Raw genomic sequence first — 22270 nt, 5'->3', positions numbered from 1 at the left:
TCTTCGTCCTATCGGGGAGAGTGTTGTTAACCTCCTGAAATATCTATTGAAAAATTTCTTCAATATCTGCCAAGTAAATGCATTCGTGCAATTGCAATGTTGTTCTAATAATAATTCTAATAATAATTTTATCCGTATCTGTAGATATTTTCGGATGTCTACGATCGAATAACAATTCCGAACGTTGAAAGATTAGACTCCGATATATAAAATTAAATTTGTACAACGTTTAATCGCGGTCGACGGAGCTGGTACGCCAATTATTCACGAGCAAAGTTAAGAATATAACTGTCGGATCATTGAAAATGTTAAGCAATTAGTGTAACAGTTTGCTCGGTTGATGAATGCTGTTTCAAACATATTAACATTGAACTATTGATCTTTCGCCGTTTTCATCGTCCACGTAAAAGAATCAATTAATGTCTGCATCTGCATGCGCACCGTCGCTAATAAATTCGCTACTAAAGTTGCCATTGTTCCTTGCCGTGAACACTCGATGACAGAAATTATACAGCTTTATGCCTGAGCGCTAATTCATTGTGTCAGCGTTGATTATCTAATAGTGCTCCAGTCATGCTTCCTCGAGCAAAACGTTGCTCCTGGTGTTCTCGCTTCTTACACCATTTCGGGACGTAATAAGCTGTGCCATTGATTATTTCATACAACCGTAAAGAAAAAAACACGTGGGGTAAGAATTGAAAACACTATTGGCTTTGAATTTTATAATAAACAATTGTATCAAAGTTCCATATTATTATAATTAAATTTACATATTTCACTGAAAAAGGGTGTTGGTACATAGTTATAGATGACAAATCATTATATAATAAAATAAGGAAATGGAGCGGTTTTCAATTTGTAATGTAATTTACGTGATATGCGACGGCTTACATTTGCGTTGTCCTACGCAGGATTTCCAATCGGTATTTTCGCTTAATCGCCACTAAGAGCCTCTTTAGTACCTCTGTGAGAAAAGCCGATTAATCGGTCGGCGATCTCTAGCAATGAGAAGCTGACTAATCGGCTACAGATCGATGTCGTATTACATTTATTTCTAACGTGAGCCAGCTATGAAACAAATACTTCAATTTAATACAGCGAAATATTATTATTTACAGAGAGATTTGAACGTTTGGGTGACTTGTAGTGGTTTAAAATCTAATACGAAAAGTCGATCGTTTCTTAGGCCTCTGTTTCGAACCAAAAAAGAGCTTTTTAAAGATATGCAAAGTAGACGAAGTTGTAGCAAAAAGGAGATTGAAATCAAATCTTTCAAATCTAATTCAAACGCAGTCGCAATGCCTCGTTAGAGAATGCTCGAAGCCAAAACAATGTTCTTCGTCCGAATTATTTTTATTTCCATTCATATTTGGATCGTAGCCATTCGAAAGAATTGTTTTCTCAGCAGAATTCTTTTCTTGTTGACCGAAGTAATATTTTTAGTAGCCTTCGCGTGGACACTCAAGTTCGAGCAGAATTTATCTATCGCACGTGTCGCGCTTTTTATCACCGTCGAATTAATTCACTCTCGTTGTTGTTCACGCAAAACGGAGATCTATCGCATAATCTGTAATAATCGAGCGGCCTTGCGCCGATAGATACCGCAATGAAGTCGCTATGTAATTTTTACAGTAGGGGGAGACGATTAATTCCAAAGAGTGTTGACGCGGTCGCCGCGAATTAATGCAAATCGATTCACTTGCCGCGCCGCGTATGCATCGGGTATGATATTAGAAGCGTGCTCGTTGACAAGAAAACAAAAAATTAACAGAGGCAAATACGGACACGTCATGACGAGTATTACTTGGCAGTATCGGAACACGAATTTGTGAAAAAATGCAATGAGAAAATTGATCGAGCACAAACCGTCTGAAAACATAGTTACCGATGAATAATATATACACTTTGGCTTCCTAGAGGTAATTGCTAGGAGAGAAAACAAATGTGAACGTCAAACTTTTTTTATTATAATTTTATACGACGAAGCGTGGTTTATTAATCATTTCTGTTTTTCTTTTCTTTATCGCTGCAGACCTAATTGTTTCTAATTAATTTACATTTCTCACGAAGCTTCTTTTTCAACAGCGACCCCGTTCATCGATCGTTCTCTTTCCTCTAATTTCGCAAATATTATTCAACAAGCGATAGTTTTGGAGTACAGTAAGCCCACGATCTAGTGGCTCCACTGTTTCTCTTGCTCTCCACGTGCTGAAAGTTTGTTAGTCGGTTCTATTCTATGTTATCAAAAAATCTCGACAGCCACTCGTCTCTGTTACCTCATCGAGACTTCCCATTCGATCGGAGCACGCGTTGCCACGCATGGTGAGACCAGGTCTCCCCAGTTTCCCGCGCTTTTGCGCACGTGGAAACGTGGCTTAATCCCTGAAACACGGTGCACTTCTCGTCGGCAGCTTCTCGTTTCGGTGGCTGATCGTGCTGGCTCGTGACACAGTTTTAGCGCACGTGAGGTGAGTCAGACGCGATTCGACTATTTCGGCAACGCGCGACCGATTCGAGGCACACAAGAGCCGGCTCGAGATGTCGATACGCTCTCGGCTGCCGTGTGTGTGTATCCGCCTTTAGATTAGCCCCGAGGGCGTCGATAAGGAAAACCGGCTCTGTCGGGTTCGGAAACGCTCGCGATGATTGGCGGCCATTTGATGAACAAATTCTACATACACGCGTGCGATACATTCGCGCGAGCGGAGTGTGCTGACTCGATTAGGGCGACCTTAATGTCGAGGGTCACGAATACCGCGACCGTTACCGCTCTTCGGATGGGCATCGTTTTACATTTGTTTACTCGCTGCGCTACCAACAATCGTGGCACCAAAGCCTTTGTGCCGTATCAGCTCGTTCACCTTTCATTTCGAAATAACCGAATTTTGGCGGGACGCTGACGAAACTCCGATTCTTGAGGTCCTCGCGGCGCGAAGAATTTTTCGAAATTTTTCAATTTAATTCGGAGCAATGGTATCGGATACAAGCGCGCGTTTATTAAGGGTATTATTCAGGTCTTCGTGGTGTGTGTTATTTGTTTAGGATTTCTTAATGTTATTTGGAGCATTGATATTGGATACAGCGTGTGTTTATTAAGGCCGATCGCACACGGGCGATCTAGGTAAAACAAAGATAGTTGAGTAGGTAAAATAAAGAGCGCAAACGGTTTGCAACACTAATTTCAAATCGGTTGCGCCCGTGTGCGTTCGGCCTGAGGGTACTATTACAGAAATGATCTATTTTTAGGAATAGCGATTAGTACAAAGCTAAAAATCATCGATCAAATGGCGAGAAATGATCGTCGATAAATAAATGCGAGAAACGTTGCTTTAATTCAAGAATAATATTTCAAGCGTAACGAGCTCTATCGCGTAGTATATCGGTCGAAAGAATACAATGCACGAGTACAGCGAGAAAAAAAAGGTTACATTATTCAGGCGCTCATTTGACTGTTAAAAACCATCTGCATATTAAGCGAGGTGTTTCTTTGTTTCAAATTTATTCAGCCTCGAGGCAAAAGCGCATAATCGGTTCATGCAGCGATTGCATATGATACGACTGCGTCGATCTTACGTGTTTTAGAATCGAGCACGCGAAGGTGAAGGATTGTAGGATTTTGTATCAAATATATCTGATTTTTTTTTATCTTAAACGAAAGTATGGATGCAATTAAACTTCTTGCCGTATTAAAAAGAGAAGAAAATTTTTAAGTCCCTTTATTTTTCGTAATTATCTTTCCTTTGGTAATTATTTAGTTCGCGATCCTGTCTGATTATTTTTGCGACCGCGACTCCATTTCGAAGACGAGGTTCGGTTTACCGATAATTAAAGCGTCACCTGCAAATTGAGGTATGATTTTGCAGAAGCCTATACGATCTTGGATCGTTATTCATAGGAGCTTCGCCCACTATGATTGGCTTAGGGGTCGATGACCATGCTACGAACATGTAGCAATTACTAGGGTGTCACTGAAAGGGTTCTACGATGTTCGATCGATCCACCCTGTATTACAGTTATCACGGCTATCGTGAACGTGGCAAATTAAGAGAAATTATACCTCACGGAGTGGCGAATATTAGTCGGGTAACATTTTTTTTCTACTTTAAATAAGCCAGGATTAATGGAATTTTCAAGCAGAACAAAGTTCGAGTAAAATAGGACAAATTGAAAGCGTGAATATTTCACACTCTAGCGAGAATACCATTAATTAGTATATCTACGATACACGGTATACGCGACACGTAGCATTTTATCGAGTTTAGGATTATTTGGAATCCTCATGCGCGAGGATTTAAAGCAGATAACGAAGAGATATGTAAAAATGTTTGTTTTGTTGTATCATAGATACAATGTGGCAAGAGCATTAACTGGAAATTTCTAGCGAAACAATGGAAACGGTTTCTGAAAATGTTTCGATTTTTTTGTTTATTTTATTATTAAATTCATAGACATCTCGCGTTTAAGTAATTCGATGAAAAGTTCGTAACGATCTGTCTCGCTGCAGTTCTTTTTCGAGCCACTTCAAAGGAAGAATTTTTATTAGAAAATGATATCTGTATCAATTAAAACAAAATTTGAGATAACCGATCGTGGCGTAAGAATAGAATAGTCTGGCGTGATTCGCAGTTGAGAAACTGGTCAGTTGATCTTGAACCAAGTAGCTTCGCACGCTTCCAGACTTCCTTCTTTCGAGTACTATATCTTTGGCGAGGAGTATCAATCTTGCACAATAATTAAGTCATTAATCCCTGATAGAAGTACAATTTAAAAGGTTAGTATTATCTCAAAGAAGCACTATTATTTAAAATGAAGATTCAATTTCGAACTAGCCCTATCATTTCAAAAAGTATTTAAAAAAAATTTAATATTCCACAGAAGAAGCCTCATTGTTATTTGAAATAGTAAGATTCTCTCGAACGAGCGTTACTATTTAAAATACTAATACCACTCGATACAAGTATCATCGTCCCGGAATAATAACATTATACAGAACAAGCATTGCACATTACCATTCCAAATAGTAACGTTTGTTCTGGTTAACCGCGTGTTTAAAGTATTCATTCGCAATATTCGAAGCGTGCAGCACACGGATGTCGACGTTTAATTTATGTAAGAGCGTTTTCAGCGTTCACAGCAAACAGCTCGTCAAGTGGGTGGTACAAGTATTAACCTTCGATACTAATTACTCGAGACGATGAGACTCCCGGTTTTTAAATTCGTCTCGCTATCAGATTATCAGCAGCTACGACGGTAAGCGATGATACCGAGCGTAGAGGACCCTCGACACTATCGTCATCCTAGACGATAAATCGAGCCTCGTCATCGATCTATCTTACTTCGATGCGAACGATCCGCGCAAAGTCCAATTTGCCAACGAATTTCGTAGCACGATTTCCTCTTTCCTCCCCGTCGATAGTAATTTCTCTCCTCTTCGGCGAGTACCTGCGAACCGAACAAATCGTCTCGCGTTTGTTTTCCCATCGGACATTACGTAAATGCCACTCTTCCGTTCTTTATTCAGTTTTAATCTGCGAAGCGGAATCGCGTTTGCAATTAAGTAAATAGATAACGCTTCCCGTTGGCGTGTAAGTTCATCGTCCTGACCTTGCGTAATTTCAGGAGTACCATCGTCGTGTGTGCTCCAGACGACGTAAATGATCGCGCGAATCACAGAGATTCTCCCTGGTCACGGTGACGTCAACTGGTAACGAGGAGCTCGGGCCATTAATGCTTTAATGACGAGATCGACCGCGAGATTGTTTTCCTTTGATTGGTCCGTACCACGTACTCGCAGATAAACGATCGAGAACGGAATTCCGATAGCTGGCAACTAAGTGTTTTCCATTAATCGAGACGAAACACATGAGAATTCTTCCGGTATTCGCCGAGTAAATGCTGGCGTTAACGTAACCTTAAAAAATAGCCACCGGTGGTCCTCTTCTTGCGCGTCGCTCGTTCAACCAGCTGTCGAGTCTTCGTCGCGTTCTTTCTTTACCGCAAATCAATTCGAAACTGAATTATTGCGTTAGGTTAATGTTGCGACACTCTAAGTTGCACTGTCGTAAAATTTGTATCTTATTTTATAAATGAGAAATATGTTAGGTTCAAATGTCCTTATTGCTTCCTCGAGGTCTGGTCATAAAAGGATGTTTTCAACGTTAAATATGAGCTCATACATAAATGCAGTCAATTATTTACAGATGTGGTCTTTTAAGTATAGTAATAAGTTTTTTTTAAGCTCAACTTGGTGGACATTAAGGACGTATAGCAGATACATTTTGCTGATTGTTAGTCTTCTATAATTATTGCAATTGTTATAAGTAAAATGTTACGGCTGCTGAATTTCGTACGTGTAGATAAATCGTCAGGACTAGGCTGCGGATTTGTATGCAAAATCTTGGCAAACGTACCTACGAAAATTGAACCTAAATAGGAATTTTTTTTATTTTATTTTATTATTTAATTTTCTAAATGTTCCAAATGTGTTTATGGATATTATAAATCAATAATAGAATGTCCTTTACAACAGTAAACGTAAATATTATTCCAAAAAATAAGGTATCATTAATTTTTAATAGGGGTCTGAACCTCGAGCACGTAGTTTTTCGTCCTACGAACGGGCATCGTTCGTTTGACTAATCTAAATCGAATTTCACTTTACACTTTGCACTTTACAAGTTCGCAGCCATTAGCTCGATATTATTCGTGACGAAGGATCGTTCGTCACAACTCTACATATGGTAGAGTCGACGAGCTTAATACCAAGTACGCGCGATCGCGAGATCCATATCGACCGAAGGATCGTCGAAGAATGAGCTCTCACCTCTCGCATACTTACCTGTGTCGGTCGAGGGTCGCGACTCGCTTGTGCCTCTCGAAGTAGAGAAGGAGAAGGGCGAACAACAACCGCGTGACGTGTCGTGACATGTCGATTCGAAGGATCGTTGGATCCGTCCACAAAAGAATTTACGAAACGTTAATACCACAGCATAATAAGTATTATTAATAATTAATTTAACTATTGTCAGAAATTAATATTTAGTTGGTGAAATCAACAGATATTAAAATATTGACAAATGTCTGACGATTAATGTCTCGAATGAATACTTATTCTGAACCGTAATTGCTATTAATATTTAATCGAACACCGAATGATACTGTATGTATCATAAATGTTTAATTATTTCGGATTAACTTTTAATTGTTCGAATCAGTAGATATTAAAATACAGAAAAATATCTCACGACAAGACGTGTAACGGGACATATTTATGCTGTTGTTACCCACCCATTTCATCTCCTCACAGCATTTTTCACCATATAACGAGACATGAATTTCGACTGTTCGAAAATAAAAAGATTTTGAATCTTAAAAAATAAATAATAAATATAATGTACAAGAATTGTGACAATTTTAATTTAGAAGCGTCCGATAGTCGAGAAATTCTGCTACTCTTTTATCAATTTCCCCGTCTCTCGGCCCTTTGGTAACACGTCGAACGATCACGAGCAGTGTGGGTGTTAACCCCGTCACGTTGGAGAGGCGCCTCCGACACGTCCTCCACCGCCTCCTCCCCCTCCCGGAAAACGGAGTAGTCGACTGATAAATTCCCAAGCGCGAGAACGTGTGCAACGCGGACAGTACAGTAGCTCGAAGATGCGATAGATAGTGGCCCGGTCGGTAATTAGCGGCTGCTGATTGGTCACCTTCCTCGGCATACCCGAGTGCCAGCCGGGGATGAGGGATCGTATAAACACGTCGCGTGGAGGACGTGGTGGGGGCTTATTTACTCGGCGTTCGAGCCATGCTGGATCGACCGATCGTCGACGAAACGGCGAACGCCAGTCCGCGAGTGACACTTGCCGTGATCGCGCGATCCTCTTGAGTGAACTGGTGCGCCCTCTGATTTCTGCTCCGACGTGGAATTACGACGTGTCGAACTCGTGTGTCGTATGTGTTGATCAGTGTTCCCTATTGTTCGGAGACTTGTATCTGCGCGTAGCTACGTAGATTCGCGGATCGATTTAAATAGATCATCTTTTCGGAGGCTTCTACGCGGTTGGATCTGTGTAGATCTTTCGTATTTCCGATATCGATATTAAATTAATCGAATCGTCGTCGACGTGGACGTTAGCGTGTGTGTCACGGATTTCCATCGGTGCAATTCGGTGGGTCGCGAACACGTGGACCGCGCTGACTGACATGGAACATTGCTCGACGGGCAAGATCAGGTACCAAGCCAGAGCGCGTGGATCGATAGCTGCGATCGTCGTCGATCTTCAGTCGGTGCGCGTGGCTCGTTGAGTGGCAGATCGCTTCGGGCCAGCGGTCCTCGGGGATCTAATGGCACCCGACCTTGAGAAAAAGCGGCAGGAACTCAGGAGGACCGGCAGCGGTAACTTAGAATCGGGCCACGAACACTTTCAGATGCTCCTCCAGCTCCAGTGCGCCGGAAATGCGTTGACCGAGCACTATCGACATGGTGAGTCCGATTCGACACCATTTTCGCGGTCAATCGTGCTATCGTTAACCTCTTCGCGACCCCGTGGTATCCATGCGCACCAGTTTCGATAGATTCTTATTGTTATCGCGGTAGCCCCTTTGTCTGTTTTCCTTTCAATCCATTTGCATAATTAGCGCGCATATACGCGCGATTTTTCTGACTATTAACACCGTAACGAATATATACGCTCCTTTACAGCGAAGAATGTCGAGTCTGGGTAGCACGGTTAAAATAAATATCGACGAGTGAGTTAGTAGGGAGTCTTATCATGAAGTAATCGACGCAAGATGTACTTATAGGGTGACCATGTTTTATCAACGCAAAAAGGGACGCGTTAAATATATTCGTATATAAGTTGAAATTCTTATTTCATTTCCGTCTTTCAAAAGTTAGCGGAGTATTAAGTTAGTAGAAGGTTTGAAAATATTTGTGGCTAGTTTTGATCAAATAAGTTGAAAGATGGGGCTATTCTTATTTATAACTAAATTGGATTTTTCCATACTAGAGAAATTTTTGCATGTCGTTTAGAAAATCAAAGATTTTCCAAATAGGCAACTAAGATATTTCTTTTAAACCATTTATTTATGACCAAGTAATTGTGGACTAGAGAAAGAAGTATAATAATATTCACTGCATTTATGTAGAGGCAGATAGGGGCTAATATATAATAGTATAATAAAGGGTTGATTAAATTCAAGAGTCCCTCTGAGTAAAGCCGCAGTATACATCATTTTTCAACTCGTAGGCAATTGTGAAATTAAAAACCAGCTGGTCGAGCTTCAAAGCGGTGTCGCGTGCGCGTATCAGTGTGGCAGCCGCAAACTGAAGCCTTTTATTACGTGGATCAATTAAATAATATGTGTCGCTTGCCAAGATAAACAGACTAGTACAAGTAAGTGTAGCATATACGAGCATAGCCAGTTTTGGTCCCTTTGGATGTAAAGAAATAGCAGAATATTTTAGAAAAATTGTTATAGCGTTGTTACATAATGAAGATTAGAAGTAATTGACATTAGGTAGATGATGCAATACAGTTTCCTACATTTTGAATAATTTTATTCAGCTGTCTTTTAATCGCGACGCGCCTTTATATGCCGTACCATTTATGGGATATTTGCACTGGCATAAATGGCCCAATAACAGGTTACATTTCCTCCTTCGACCTGCAAAATGTTGTTGCATATTTCGATGTTGCGGTCGTCGTTTTAATTATTAATGCAAAGTTAATTTATGAATCATGCTGCGAAGAGTAATCAGGAAATCCCCCTAACGAGGTAAATAATACTGATCTGTATCTCAGAAAGGAACTATGATGAGTCGTTTTGTATACTTACATACTTTTGAATACTTTCGATTAAATACATGTAATGTTAATCATATCGAACACTTTTATCTCCAAATTTGAAAATTTGACTTAACATAGATTCTCTGAGGTTTGTTATTGTTTAACTCATCGTGTTTCTATGTGATTTTGAGTTCCAGTAACACGAACACGCTCGAGGCCAGCTTTTGTTGGTTTTGAAAGTCATCTTTGTATTATATCATCGTTCAAGCTTGATTTAAGAGAAATATCTTCGTGAAATTTAACGGGCATGGTCGAGATCTCAGGGTTTTGCAATTGGGATGTACACAGGATGATTAATTGCCGGAATTAAAAAACATTATGACGAATTGCGTGGCGTAGGCGGAGGCCCAGATTAAATGATAAGAGTTTCTCGTTTTCGTTTCATGGATTTCTTTGATATCTATGGAAACACATTCGTTTTCTAGAGTTTATCGACACGAATAAAAACAAAATTAAAATACGTTTAGTAATATTTTTATTGTGTCTAAAAATTTAATCGTCCCGATAAATAACCAACAACCATATACTTTGAAAATTTTCACGTGCTGTACCAATTACTATATGTATATCCTATTGAAACTTTTTCAGAGATACAGCCACATAATGTGTTCACGATTAGTTCTAAAGTTGCTTTGAATGTTGTATCACTGAAACTTTGAATAAATATCCATAATTGAATTTCTCGAGTGATGTAACACGAAAACGTCGCCTCAAGATTGATGGATGTTACAGGTCAAATATTTCTTCATTTGTGACAAAATAATTTGTACCTGAAGAGGTTGTAAAAAAGAAACCACATCACGCGCAAAGTTAGTCTGTGTCAACGTTCAACTATTTCTTGTATTTGTTGCAACAATTTCTTGTACGAGCTTGACATTTTACACCACATCGAGCTCAAGACTCGCGACTGGCACGTTAATCTTTAAGTTTACGCCGAACACTAACGGGTCAAAGCTTATGTCGCAAGCGTCGAGTTCAAAGTTCCGAACTTGTGCCGTACACATCGAGCCCAATGCTCATAGCGTCAACGTGAATTTGATTCTCTGTCACGGTCGAGCTACTCGTTCGCGGAGCGTTTCAAAATTTTCGGGATTTTCGGGTTTCGGACCGTCCATTGTGAAAGGACGTGCTCGTGGCCGAATTTTAGCGAGGATTTCACGGGGAAAGTTTCATCGACGTGTGCTCGTGCCTCTTGACGTAGGACTACGATTTTATGGGAGCATGTATGGTAATTCGGAATTGTGTAAGATGGAGCTCGCGAACCGTGGACATTTTTTCACGTGACGTTTGGACAAGATATGCTTTTCATTGTACGATAGTTTGCATGTTAAACGAAAGGGGGAGTTATAAATCGTTATTTAATTTTAGAACTCCCGAAAACAATATGAGCACTCGTTGCCAGTCATGAAATTCAACGGAACGAGCAATTTTATTATAGAATCTTTTCTTCAAACTATACATTCGAGGAACGTGCTAGTTTTCTGGTTGGCGAGAACAACTGTTTCTGTAGAATTTTACGTTCCATCGTAGGCTGTTAATAAATTCATCGGTAATCGTAATTAGGCGGCGATTAACTTAAGGACTTTATAATGTGTTCTGGTTCGTGCTTGTTACGAAACTTTTCTATCTGCACAGTTAATCTCTGCGAGCAGCTTTTCAACGTTTTCGATTCCGCCTACAGGCTTCTTTTACAAAAACATTTACGATCGTGCAACTAAATGATAGTAAATTAACAGAAATTTAATAGAATAATGGTATCGGTGTACATGTTCGGAAGGAATGCAATCGTGGTCATTGTTCTCTCAAAGTATTTTTAATTCAACAATATTTGATCAGACAATTTCAGATGACTTTCAAATAAGGCCTAACGTACAAGGTCGAAAACATTAAAAAAGATGTTCGCGACGACTAATTACGCACGATTTTAGTCAAATACTACTCGATACTAAAACTCACGACAAACAGGAAATGTATTTCTGAAGGTGTTTCGAATCGTCTATCTTAAATTACCCATTATGGGCAACATGTCTCGAAAGATTTACTTGAACGATAAGGATGTTTGTGCGTCGCTAGAGAATTTTTTGATCTATCTGTAAATGAGCTTAAGTGATCGCAGACGTAATGGGTTTAAACAATATGAAGAATGCAATTGTGCGATGTCGACCATGAAGTCGTTCCTAGAAATGTTTGAAAATTGGCCATTTTCTTTCTACGTGATCGTAACGATCGCAAGCTATCGTAATGGTGTGAAGTTTTTATCAGTTAATATCGAAAATTAATTCGCTTGAATCGAACAATTCTAGGATCCTGTACATCGGTAAACGCTTCTGGGAACGTAGGTGAGTCTCTGTTTTGTCGAAGAATCCGAGCATGATGCATCGTTACTGCCGGGATTCGCGCGCATTGCTTGCATTCTTTATGAAATTGTCCGCAATCGTGACGTTCTCTGGGAATCATACTACGCATTTTGTATCTTGACTGGTATAGTCGGTACACGATACTCCGTACGTATGTTGTGGAACGTTTCAAGGGATTACTAGACTCTGAAACTGTAGAATTCTTATTGTGTGTAGATACAGTATAATTTCTTGGGTTGAAATCTACGTTAAATATTTCTAGGATATTATAGTTTTACAAGCTCTCATTCTACTCACGGAATATGTATTATTAATAGGGAGTTCAGTTATATTGTGTCTAATTTCTATAATCAGTTCTAATTCAGAGAAAAAGTAGTTCAGCAATTAATATTAACAGTAAATCGAAGGGAAAGTATTTTATCGATTGATATTAAAAATAATTGAAATTATACAGCTGAGAATTTTCCTGAGCCTGCGCAGAACTTATGGGAATCAAATGAATAGTTAACAGGGTGACACAGTTTCACGAAATGTTTGAGAACCACTGCACTCGTTAGTTTTCTGGAAAATCATTAATCGAGATGAATCTTGTAAAATTCCTTCTGATACAGAAGTTGTCTGGTCGGAGTAATTAGAGTATCGCGTGTTGAAATGAGACAGATGTTTCGCTACTCATTCTATGTAACTAAATACTCGGTAAAAACCAGAAAAGCAACGATAAACGTACAACGTTTGTTTGATTCCTGACGTTTCAATAATAATAGTAAATGTAACCCAGCTAATTCTAACGGAGTATTCTATTTTCCATATTCACGAAAAGAATTCACCGACGATAACTAGTTCCATTCTTATTTTTATTTCTCCTTTTTTTATTCCCACTTTATTTTTGACGTCACGCCTCTAATACTTTTAATCGTACGAAGCTCATCGAAGTCTCATCTATCTTGTTACATAATTTAGATTAAAGAATGTCCTGTACATTTTCCTGATCCAAGGCGCGAAAAGTTTCACGAGGCAAATAAGATACATTTACGTAACCGTTGGAATTTATCATAATAAAAATTTGCAGAATCCTTCTCATCGAGACACGGTTAAAACAAAAAAAAAAAAATTATTTCTATAGCGCGAAAACTGAAGAAACATACCATTCGCACCTTTTTACTATACAAAATTAGCATAAAAAATACACCCACTTAATGCAATAAAATATTACCTCTAATTACTGCACTTTTGAGTCCATCTTTTGTCTCTATTACCAAGCTTCCGAGTCAGGACCTCGATAAAAAGGTTTTCACGCCTTCCATTTACGAAGGTCTGGCTATTATTTTGAATACCGTGATTACGATACGAGTCAGCGTTGATCCCACGATAAATTAATTGTCTGTACAGTTGCATTTAGACGAAGAAACGTTTCACTTCCGTGAATTTCGGGTGTTTCGTAACGATTCTCGTCCCTTTCGATAAAATCTCGCGCGCACGTGTTTGGAACATGTGCTTCGCCGCTTCGCGCGAACCTCCACGCGCAACCAGCCGCTCATTAATAATGCACATGTACGCGTAGTTGAGTAATATATGCAGCTCGCTCCGTACGCTCGACTAACAGTACAGTTGATTCAACTGGCGACGCGACCGGAATCCAATTAAAATAGAGAGCTGGCTTTTCCAGCAAATGGCAATACTTGACTGACTGAATTGACCTTGGGAATACCGGGCATTTTTTTTCTTTCTTTTTTGTTAAATCGATTGTTAGAGTAGAAGTGTACTTTCTGGCCAGTTAATAAAAATTAGGGTGTCCGATAACTAGACTGCGGATCTTTATGCAAAATAAAATCTTCGCGAACGCGGTTAGAAAAATTGTACCTAAATAGGAATTTATTTTATTCTGCGAATATTATAACATGAACTTTACTTTCACTCTCTTTTATATTCTTGCATATTGTTTTCATTTTATAGCTTCTCGCGTATTTAAATTTTCTGTAAATGCATAAAGATCCGGAGCCTAGTGATAATAAAGTTTTCAATGTATCTCGTAATAAAGAATTTCATGTTGAATATTTCAATGAAATTAACAAATATATATTATGTTTCCAATTACACGCATATTTACTGTAACAATTAATAACGCGTATATCGTATTATCATTATTAATTTGTTTGTTACTCAAATTACTCCAATATTATAATTCTGTACCGTACATCAATTTTATTGAATTTCATTAGGACTGGCTCTTATTTATCCTGCCATTTATTACGTGGATAAGAATATCGCTCATGTTTGTTGTCAAATCGAACGAGTCTGAGTCCGAACGACCTGCTCCACTTTTCGCGATGCTCATTGCTATTCCGTGTTGACACAGTTGTCTCCGCTGATGAAGACGCTCGAGTTTCTCGTTTTCGACCGGACGCGTTCGAGAGTCCAGTTGAAAACTAACCAAAATATCAATAAATACAATCGAATAGCTATCTCGTTAACGTCTCGGATGATAGTCTCCGCTTCATTCGAACGCGAGTATCAGCTACTACAAAAATCGATGTCCAGTACGCGTCTGTCAGTAAATAACGAGTTGAAATTTCGAAGACACGAGGAGCCACCCGTGTCGACGTCTTATCGCGTCAATGTCATTGTTGCTTATCAATTTTCGAGTGGATTTTCTCTCCCGTTTCCCTCCGAGTTGAGAGACCTGCCCTCGCGGATTTCACAGGCTTTATCTTGGGACTCTTAAGTAGGCTATCGTCGGTGTCATTAAGCGCGTGGATCGTCCGTCGGCCGTGCTCTGTCGCAACAACGTATCGTTTTCGACGGGAATGTTAAAAGTTTCGGAGGGAAGGGTCCGGGCAGCATCTCGAATCTCGCAGAGGGCAGCGGCGAACGACGAACGAAACGAGAAGAAGTGGGACGCGTCGAAGTCGAATCGTAGAAGCTCCGGTGGCCAGTGAAAGTCGAAGAATAGGAAAGTGTCGAACGGTGGACACGGTTAAGAAGGATCGAGATACTACGTCGAAAGGTTCGAGTTAACTGGTAGAGGTAAAAAAAAAAAAAAGAAAAGAAGTTACGATGTCAACGGTACCTGTCGCGGGATTATCGATACAGATACTGAAACGCGATTTATCTGTCGTGGATTTCAGAAAAGAATGCCGAGATTAGCGAAACTCGTTCTCTTATCTAGGCTGTTTCTACTTGTTAAACGATCCTCTAATGCTAGACGGTTTAACGGGGAATTAACTTCGTCCGAGTGTATCATAATCTGAAACACGTTCGTGGAAGCTTGTTCGATTACGTGTCTCGTGAAGTTTTACTGTCTGTGATCTTTCGGTTTGTTGTACGCAGAGGTAAGGATACTTGCGAGGATCTGTTTCGCGATACAACTCTGTTTACGCGGAGAACGCGTCTTTCTGGCTCGGTGAAATTACGTTGCGCTGGACATGGTTTGAACTCGATCATTTTACTAAAACTATAATCTGATAAATAATAACGATTATTTTAGTAAAATTTGAGAAGAATCTAACCAACAGTTCGTATTTCGCTTCTTAATTTTGCAAAAGATGGCATCGATAAGATAATTGATTATGTGGGCTCTCGAACGAATCATGAAGAGCAAGCATGAACGCCTGGGAACCGTGAGGGTGATTCTAATTAAAGGATAGCAGCGGAAGTTTGTTCGGGTGCAACTCGACAGTTTCTTAAGACCTGCATTATTTCGTTCAAGAACGAGTACACCGGGCAGCATTAATTCGTTGCATTTCAAGAAGAAATCCTTTGAGCAGTTTGCTCTGTAACTTTCTCCTCAAAATGGAACGATTTAATGCAGTCGGGTGTACAGCTTCCGAGCCCTCTATCAGTATGATCAATACGAATACACAGCGATACCTTTTTATTTATTGGGTTGTCCAGAAAGTTCGTGCCAATTTTTAAGAAACATTCAAAGACACGTTCGAATTTTGATATATATTTATTGAATTATATATGTACCATTTTGTTCCACAATTTTTCCACCTTTTAAGGGGACGTCCACGTGTTATTTGTTTTCAACCATTCCGATATATTCAGACACGTACCGCCTACTAAAAATCGGCATGAACTTTCCAGACGACCCAATAGTTCAATGTTTCGCGACAATACACACAGATATTCAATTGCAAGCCTATTAAATTAAACTTGTCGTACCAATAGAAAACACGAAGCATCGAATTAAATTACACTGTTTGATCTTTTTGTTCCGTCATTTCAAAAAGAGCACGTTTGGTAAAAAGCTTTATCTCGATAGGTAAAAAGTAAGAGTACAGCGAATCTTCGATTATGGCAGAAAAGTCTCTGCAGTCTTGCTTGTTGTCCCCTCCACTCGCCAAGATTGTGGGACGTTTTACCGTGTATCGTTTCGCAACGTCGGCAAGAGTACACATGCACCCTCTAAACAATTGATAAACCTCCCTCAGGGTTGAAATAAAGCTCTCTTCCACCTAAGAAAGGCGGAGAGCTTGCAAGAAAAGAAGGTGAGAGCGTATTGCTTCATCCGCTGCGGCGAACGATGCCGATTGTGCGCGATAAGGATCGAGGGAATCGATCGGACGTCGCAGGTAACAATATCCTTGAGACTCGAGAGGCGTCGTAGTTAGCGCGCGGTCCGACGCTCTGTTTACAGTGTAATAGTAACGATGTTTATCGATCCTGTTATCGAGAGTACACTCGCAAATGCACGGAGCTTCCAGCGGTTCGAGGACGAGCCGAGGAGACGTAAATACACGACGTAGGAGAGACAGACGGAGGCCTAATTCCAGAGGAAAAGGAAAAATTAGAGAGAAAGAGAAAGAGATGGAAGCGCTATCGATAACCCGTCCGAGTGATAAAGCGACGTAAGGTGGTGCATTTTTTTCCCGCGCTTCGAGTTCCAGTGAAATTTATTCTCGTATCGAAACGTCGATTTCGACATCCAGAGACGAGGAAAAGATTCGAGAATGCACGTTTACCAACCCTTGTAGAGTGACTTTAAGTTTGGCCTTTAATGAATGTATTTTCTAACAATTGTTCCAATCTTTAAATATTATAAATGTTGATTTCGAGGATGGAGATGTTTGCATATACAGTGGATGGTTAATTGGTCGCCGTTTATTTGAGACAAATACTGAAGAACGGAAACGAAAATTGTTTTTTCCACGTTTTATTGGGACTGTTTACGCTCGTACAGTTTACAATCTTCAGAATTATGAAGAACTTTTAAAGATCGATGACAACCTTCAAGGCTGCGATGAAGATGAAGATTGTATACATGCAATCGTGAACAAGTTGTTGCAACAAAACATCAAGCAGAAGATTGGGAAAGTGACGATGATGATACTTCTGAGCAAGATCTGGTGACTAATCGGGAGGCTAGAAAATGTATTTTTAAACTAAGATAATATTTTCTGCAAAATGGAAACGAATTCGTTCATTTGCAGAGCCTAACAAAAATGCGCCAAGTTATGCTTGATAAATTTCTGAAAAAATAATTACATTGCTTATTTTTTATTATTTATTAATGTTATTTTAGTACGTATCGTTAGCTTCGTTTGCATGCTTAAACACGTTTGTATTCAAAACCGAGTATACATATACGTTCTTCGATGAATCATTTTTGGATCTATTTTTTACATTGTTTAGATTGTGCCTGTTGAAATTCGCTTTTCTGGGACAATCGCCTAATTGTACTAAATTATAAATAAGTACTTGTACGATTCTTACGACGAACCATTTACAGTACAGTTTGTAACGTAAACAAGTTAGTTTATTGCTCCGTACGAATTAGAAAACATCAAATTTCCAGTAAAGTACTTTTAAAAAAGGCTCTAATTGAAGATTGAAAGAAGATTCCACTTCGAATAACTAACAATTTAAAATCAAAAGGAAATCCCTCGAAGGCAGTATTATATACTTATAAATTAATGTATATTTCTTTTTTTTTAACGAAGTTTTAAAAATTAAACAGTTGTGCGAATACTTATTGCTTCGATGTTTCTATCGATTGTTTTTTTCTTGTTAATTTCGCAACTTACGTAAGTAGCTATTTTTTTTTGTAATCTATCTACTCTAGAGATTTCCGAGAATATGTAGAATGTCATTGTTCATAAAAAATAAGTTAATCAATTACAATTTTATATAATTTTTTTTTGGAAATTGATCGGTGTACGAATACTTTCTACACCCACTGTATACTCCGGTCGCCTCGGATGCGGATAAAGACGGAAAAATGCGGTCGGACAGGAAAACGAGTAATTGTAGAACCGAAGAAATATCAAGAAACAGAGAGAGGGCTGAGAAAGAGAGCGAGAGAGGAGCACGAGGTCTATCTATAGAAGCACGACTACTGGATGGCATAATTGCGTGGGGGTGAAGTTGCAATCGCGAATGCAACTGGTGGTGAGGGGCTCACCCTCTTCGCCTCCTCTGGGTGCCACCGATAGGGGGTGGACAAAGCCGACGTAATGGGCACGTGCACACACGTGCAAGGTGCATCCGTGTGAACGTCGAGGAAAATCACGGGACGATGTCAACGACCCACATCTGTGACGATCTCCGTCGTTTGCAACCTCGACGTTCCTCCATCGTCGCCATTCCTGCCTCGTTATTTTCCGCTTTTCCCGAAACCAATCGCGCCGACAGAATTTTTGTTAACCGTTTATAGACGTACACCTTGACGTACGATGGATGGAGCAGCCTTTGAGGCGGAAGGCTGACAATTATCGCGTATCTAGAAAGCTGGTAATGTTGTTGCAGAACTTTCTCGATATCGAGGTGGAAGACATCCTTCGATCGATCTTCGCTACGCGGGCTTCTTTGGGAATTCATTTTAAGGGAGAACATTCAAGGTTTTTCTCTTCCCACGATGACTGCTTAAATTATTTTTAACGTATCATTTATTACTGTAATGCAGAACGATGCGTATTATTCATGATAAATTGAACTCATCCACTTAAATTTCCACTTGAATAATTACTGGTGTGTATAATGACTAGGTTAAATAACTGATACTTTTATGTAGATAAGCTCTATCTATACCAAAAGAAAATTCTTGTTTCATTTGTGTACACAAGTGTTTGAAAAATGACAATGCACGCGGTTGATTAAAGTGATATTTTTAAGATGCCCTGATGGTCTTGTACCGATCCGATAATGACTAATGCGGTATGTATAACGATCTACTTTGACAAAATTAATTTTGAAATTAACTTTCGAAATCAATAATTAAACTATTAACATTAAACTATGGGTCGTAGCGAAATTTTGGGGTCGCGAGATTTTAATGTAAAATATCTAATATTCTCTTTTATTTATGTTATTGCAAAAAAGTGCAGATTTGATGAAAAATAGCGTGTATAATTTTTCTAACTATAATAAATACAATTTTACAACTTTTTGTGCAATTTTGAATATCATATTTTTGTATGTTTTTAAACAAATTCTAGAACTATATTTTTTCATATGTATATATATTGTTACCTAGTCAATAAATCGTCACAAAATATTTACGTATCTTTATTTTATATTGTTTGGGTCGCGAAAAAAATCACAATCATAAATGGGGTCGTAAATGGAAAAAGTTTAAGAAGCCCTGGTATAGAGTGCAAACGTTAACGAATATAAATAACACGAAGCTTCGGTGTTTTATAATATTAATTATATCCGCGAAACGGAAATGACTTAAATGTTGCTTCGAGTTTTCCTCGATGCATCCTCGATTCTCGAGAACCGGTATGCGCTCGTGCAATACTAACTCGCAAAATACACCCACGACCGGTTCACGGAAGCATGAATGTTGGAAACTTAATTTATTTATCGTCTACTGAAATACTGGCGTCTACAGTGATTTTCACACCGATAAAATAAACAGTGAATAGAGACTTCCTACATAAAAGTATGAATTGTCTTACACAGTCGTTACAAAGTCCAAAAAGGACTTCAATCTTAATGAAACGAATACAATTGTTAGACAGCGACTATAAAGTGCATAAACCAAGTATGAAACAAATAATACCATAAATGATAACGGAGAACAAATAATTTCAAATAAGAAATATATAGTCAGTGTAATAAGTATCCGTACAGGAGCCATTTATTTTAAATTGGTTGCCGTACGAATACTTCTCACACTGACTGTATATAAACTACTTCCTTATAAATAAGGAAGTGAATACACCGAAAGCGTTTTTACACGCAGACGTTTGCGAATCGACTCGCCGCGATCGCGAATTCTTATCGCTCTCCATTCAAACATTTTATCGAAAGTTAATACCAAAAGATTACTATATTTCTATTCAAAATCCATCTATTTATAAACGTATCTAAATACACGTGTACGTCGTAGATTGGTTGCACGTGTAACACGCTATCAGGATAAAATTAAATTGTTTACAAGCGAAGATGGATCGCATGTGTGGTTTACTAATACGCGTTTGCAGCAGTGACTCTAACGCGTACTTAGTCTAATGCCAGCTCAACTTTGATTTACCGTGATTCGCGAAAGCAGCGCGAGGAACTGACAACAATCAGTTCGACTTATCGTTTATCTACGATTCAACCTCTGTGTATGTTAACTTAAACGTCATTGCGAGCCAATGCACAGAGCGCAGCAATTTTCTTCCTATTTATTTTTGTTATAATCGCTTCAATTTCAAATGTCTTCTTAGAACAATTTTTCTCATTAAAGGTTTACAAGTATGTACACAGTTGTATGCATTTTATTTTATGGAAAGTGATGATATGTTCATCGAAGGAATAAATTTATGCAACATTCCTTGCCGCTTAAATTTATCCTTTGATCGCTCCTACGACATTTCAACAAGGTTAAGTCGGTTTTTATGTTTTCGAAAAAAAGTCGAACACATTGCTTGAGTACTTACAATTATGAGTAATAATACCGTAATAAATTCTACGCAATGTCTATTTCTAGCTTCGGTACATTTCGTATTCATCACAGAAACAACGCGTTCCCTCAACTATTACGAAACTGATACACTTCAAGTGAAATTAAGGAGTTGAAGAGTGACAATTTAAAATTGACCGTACGAAATCATAGATATTTTCCCGAAAACATCTACGAAAAGAATATTCCTCCACCTTCGAAATGAGTATTACCCATTCGACCAAAGTAATTTTTAGTTTGTAGTCTCCACTCTTTAAGCTGTATCTAAGCTCCCGAAATTTATTGAAAATATGCCCTTTTCATCAAGAACAGAGCTACGAAGTTAAGAATTTTCAAAACTTTTCAAAATCCCCCAAGGCACGTTCAAGTATCGTCAGAAGCTATACAGCGTATCACAATTTCAGTGAAATTAAGATGTTGCTCCAAAAAAGCCTAGTCACTCCAAAAAAGTCACGTTACTCCAATTTGGGTTGGAAGCAGCCCGGTTCGAGAAGAAGAGAGCCAGATCGCGTCGACCGCTCGCTCCATTCGTCGATCGCGGCGCTCATGTTAATCGCCGCGAGATAAACCCACCGCTTTTTACCCTGATTAAGGCAAGACCACGAACGATCGTCGATCTCGAATTCGGACTTTGTACTATTCGATGTCTGCGCCGACCGATGCTCGTGCCGGAAAAACGAGAATCAAGTCCGATGATTCGCGACTAACAAGGAACATCGTCCAACTCTAACCCGGCGATTTTAATGAAATTTTCCACGCAGATAGAGCATTGAAAAATATATCGTGCATGCTTTTTTTTCTCATCGTTTGATACACGCACTCGAGGGGGTAAAAATTACGAAGGAGGTTGCAACGGAATACCTAATTGGTTAAAGTTCTCGAGAGTTAACGAAAGCGAAAGAAGAGCGGCAATTTAAATCGGTAACTAAACATTTGTATGGCTACGGAAATTTAGTGTGGAGCGCAAACTAAGTTTAGTATTGTTTTTAAACAGACGAGAAAGCTTGGTAAATATGCGTGGTTCGTTGCTTGCGTTCACAAATTTCCAGCCAGAAAAAAATGTGTTTTACGAGATATGTTATTTAAAAAAGCGATGGGACTGGCTACAGTGGCGTCATCTATGAATTGGTACAATTTTTATTCAGGACATGTTGTTCGTTAAAAACAGTACT

The 22270-nt window shown here is 39.0% G+C and overlaps 1 protein-coding gene across 4 annotated transcripts in view; it reads left to right on the top strand.

Annotated features, from left to right (window-relative positions):
* The window catches only part of LOC128886749 (nuclear factor of activated T-cells 5-like), a 58302-nt gene that overhangs the window by 23887 nt on the left and 12145 nt on the right, over window positions 1–22270 (top strand). Inside the window, exon 1 of one of the 4 annotated variants that reach the window (XM_054141908.1) lies at window positions 7722–8482. The exons of 1 other annotated variant lie outside the window; for it this stretch is intronic. In XM_054141908.1, the coding sequence (XP_053997883.1) occupies window positions 8344–8482 (139 nt within the window). In that variant the 5' untranslated portion in view covers window positions 7722–8343. Of the gene's footprint in view, window positions 1–7721; window positions 8483–22270 lie in introns of those variants that run through there. 2 more of the 4 variants (XM_054141907.1, XM_054141905.1) reach the window with 2 other exon arrangements.

Source organism: Hylaeus anthracinus, unplaced genomic scaffold, assembly GCF_026225885.1.
Source record: "Hylaeus anthracinus isolate JK02 unplaced genomic scaffold, UHH_iyHylAnth1.0_haploid 11985, whole genome shotgun sequence".
Lineage (NCBI taxonomy): Eukaryota > Metazoa > Arthropoda > Insecta > Hymenoptera > Colletidae > Hylaeus > Hylaeus anthracinus.
Note: the sequence above shows the minus strand (reverse complement) of the source record. Positions and strands in the feature narration are given on the sequence as shown.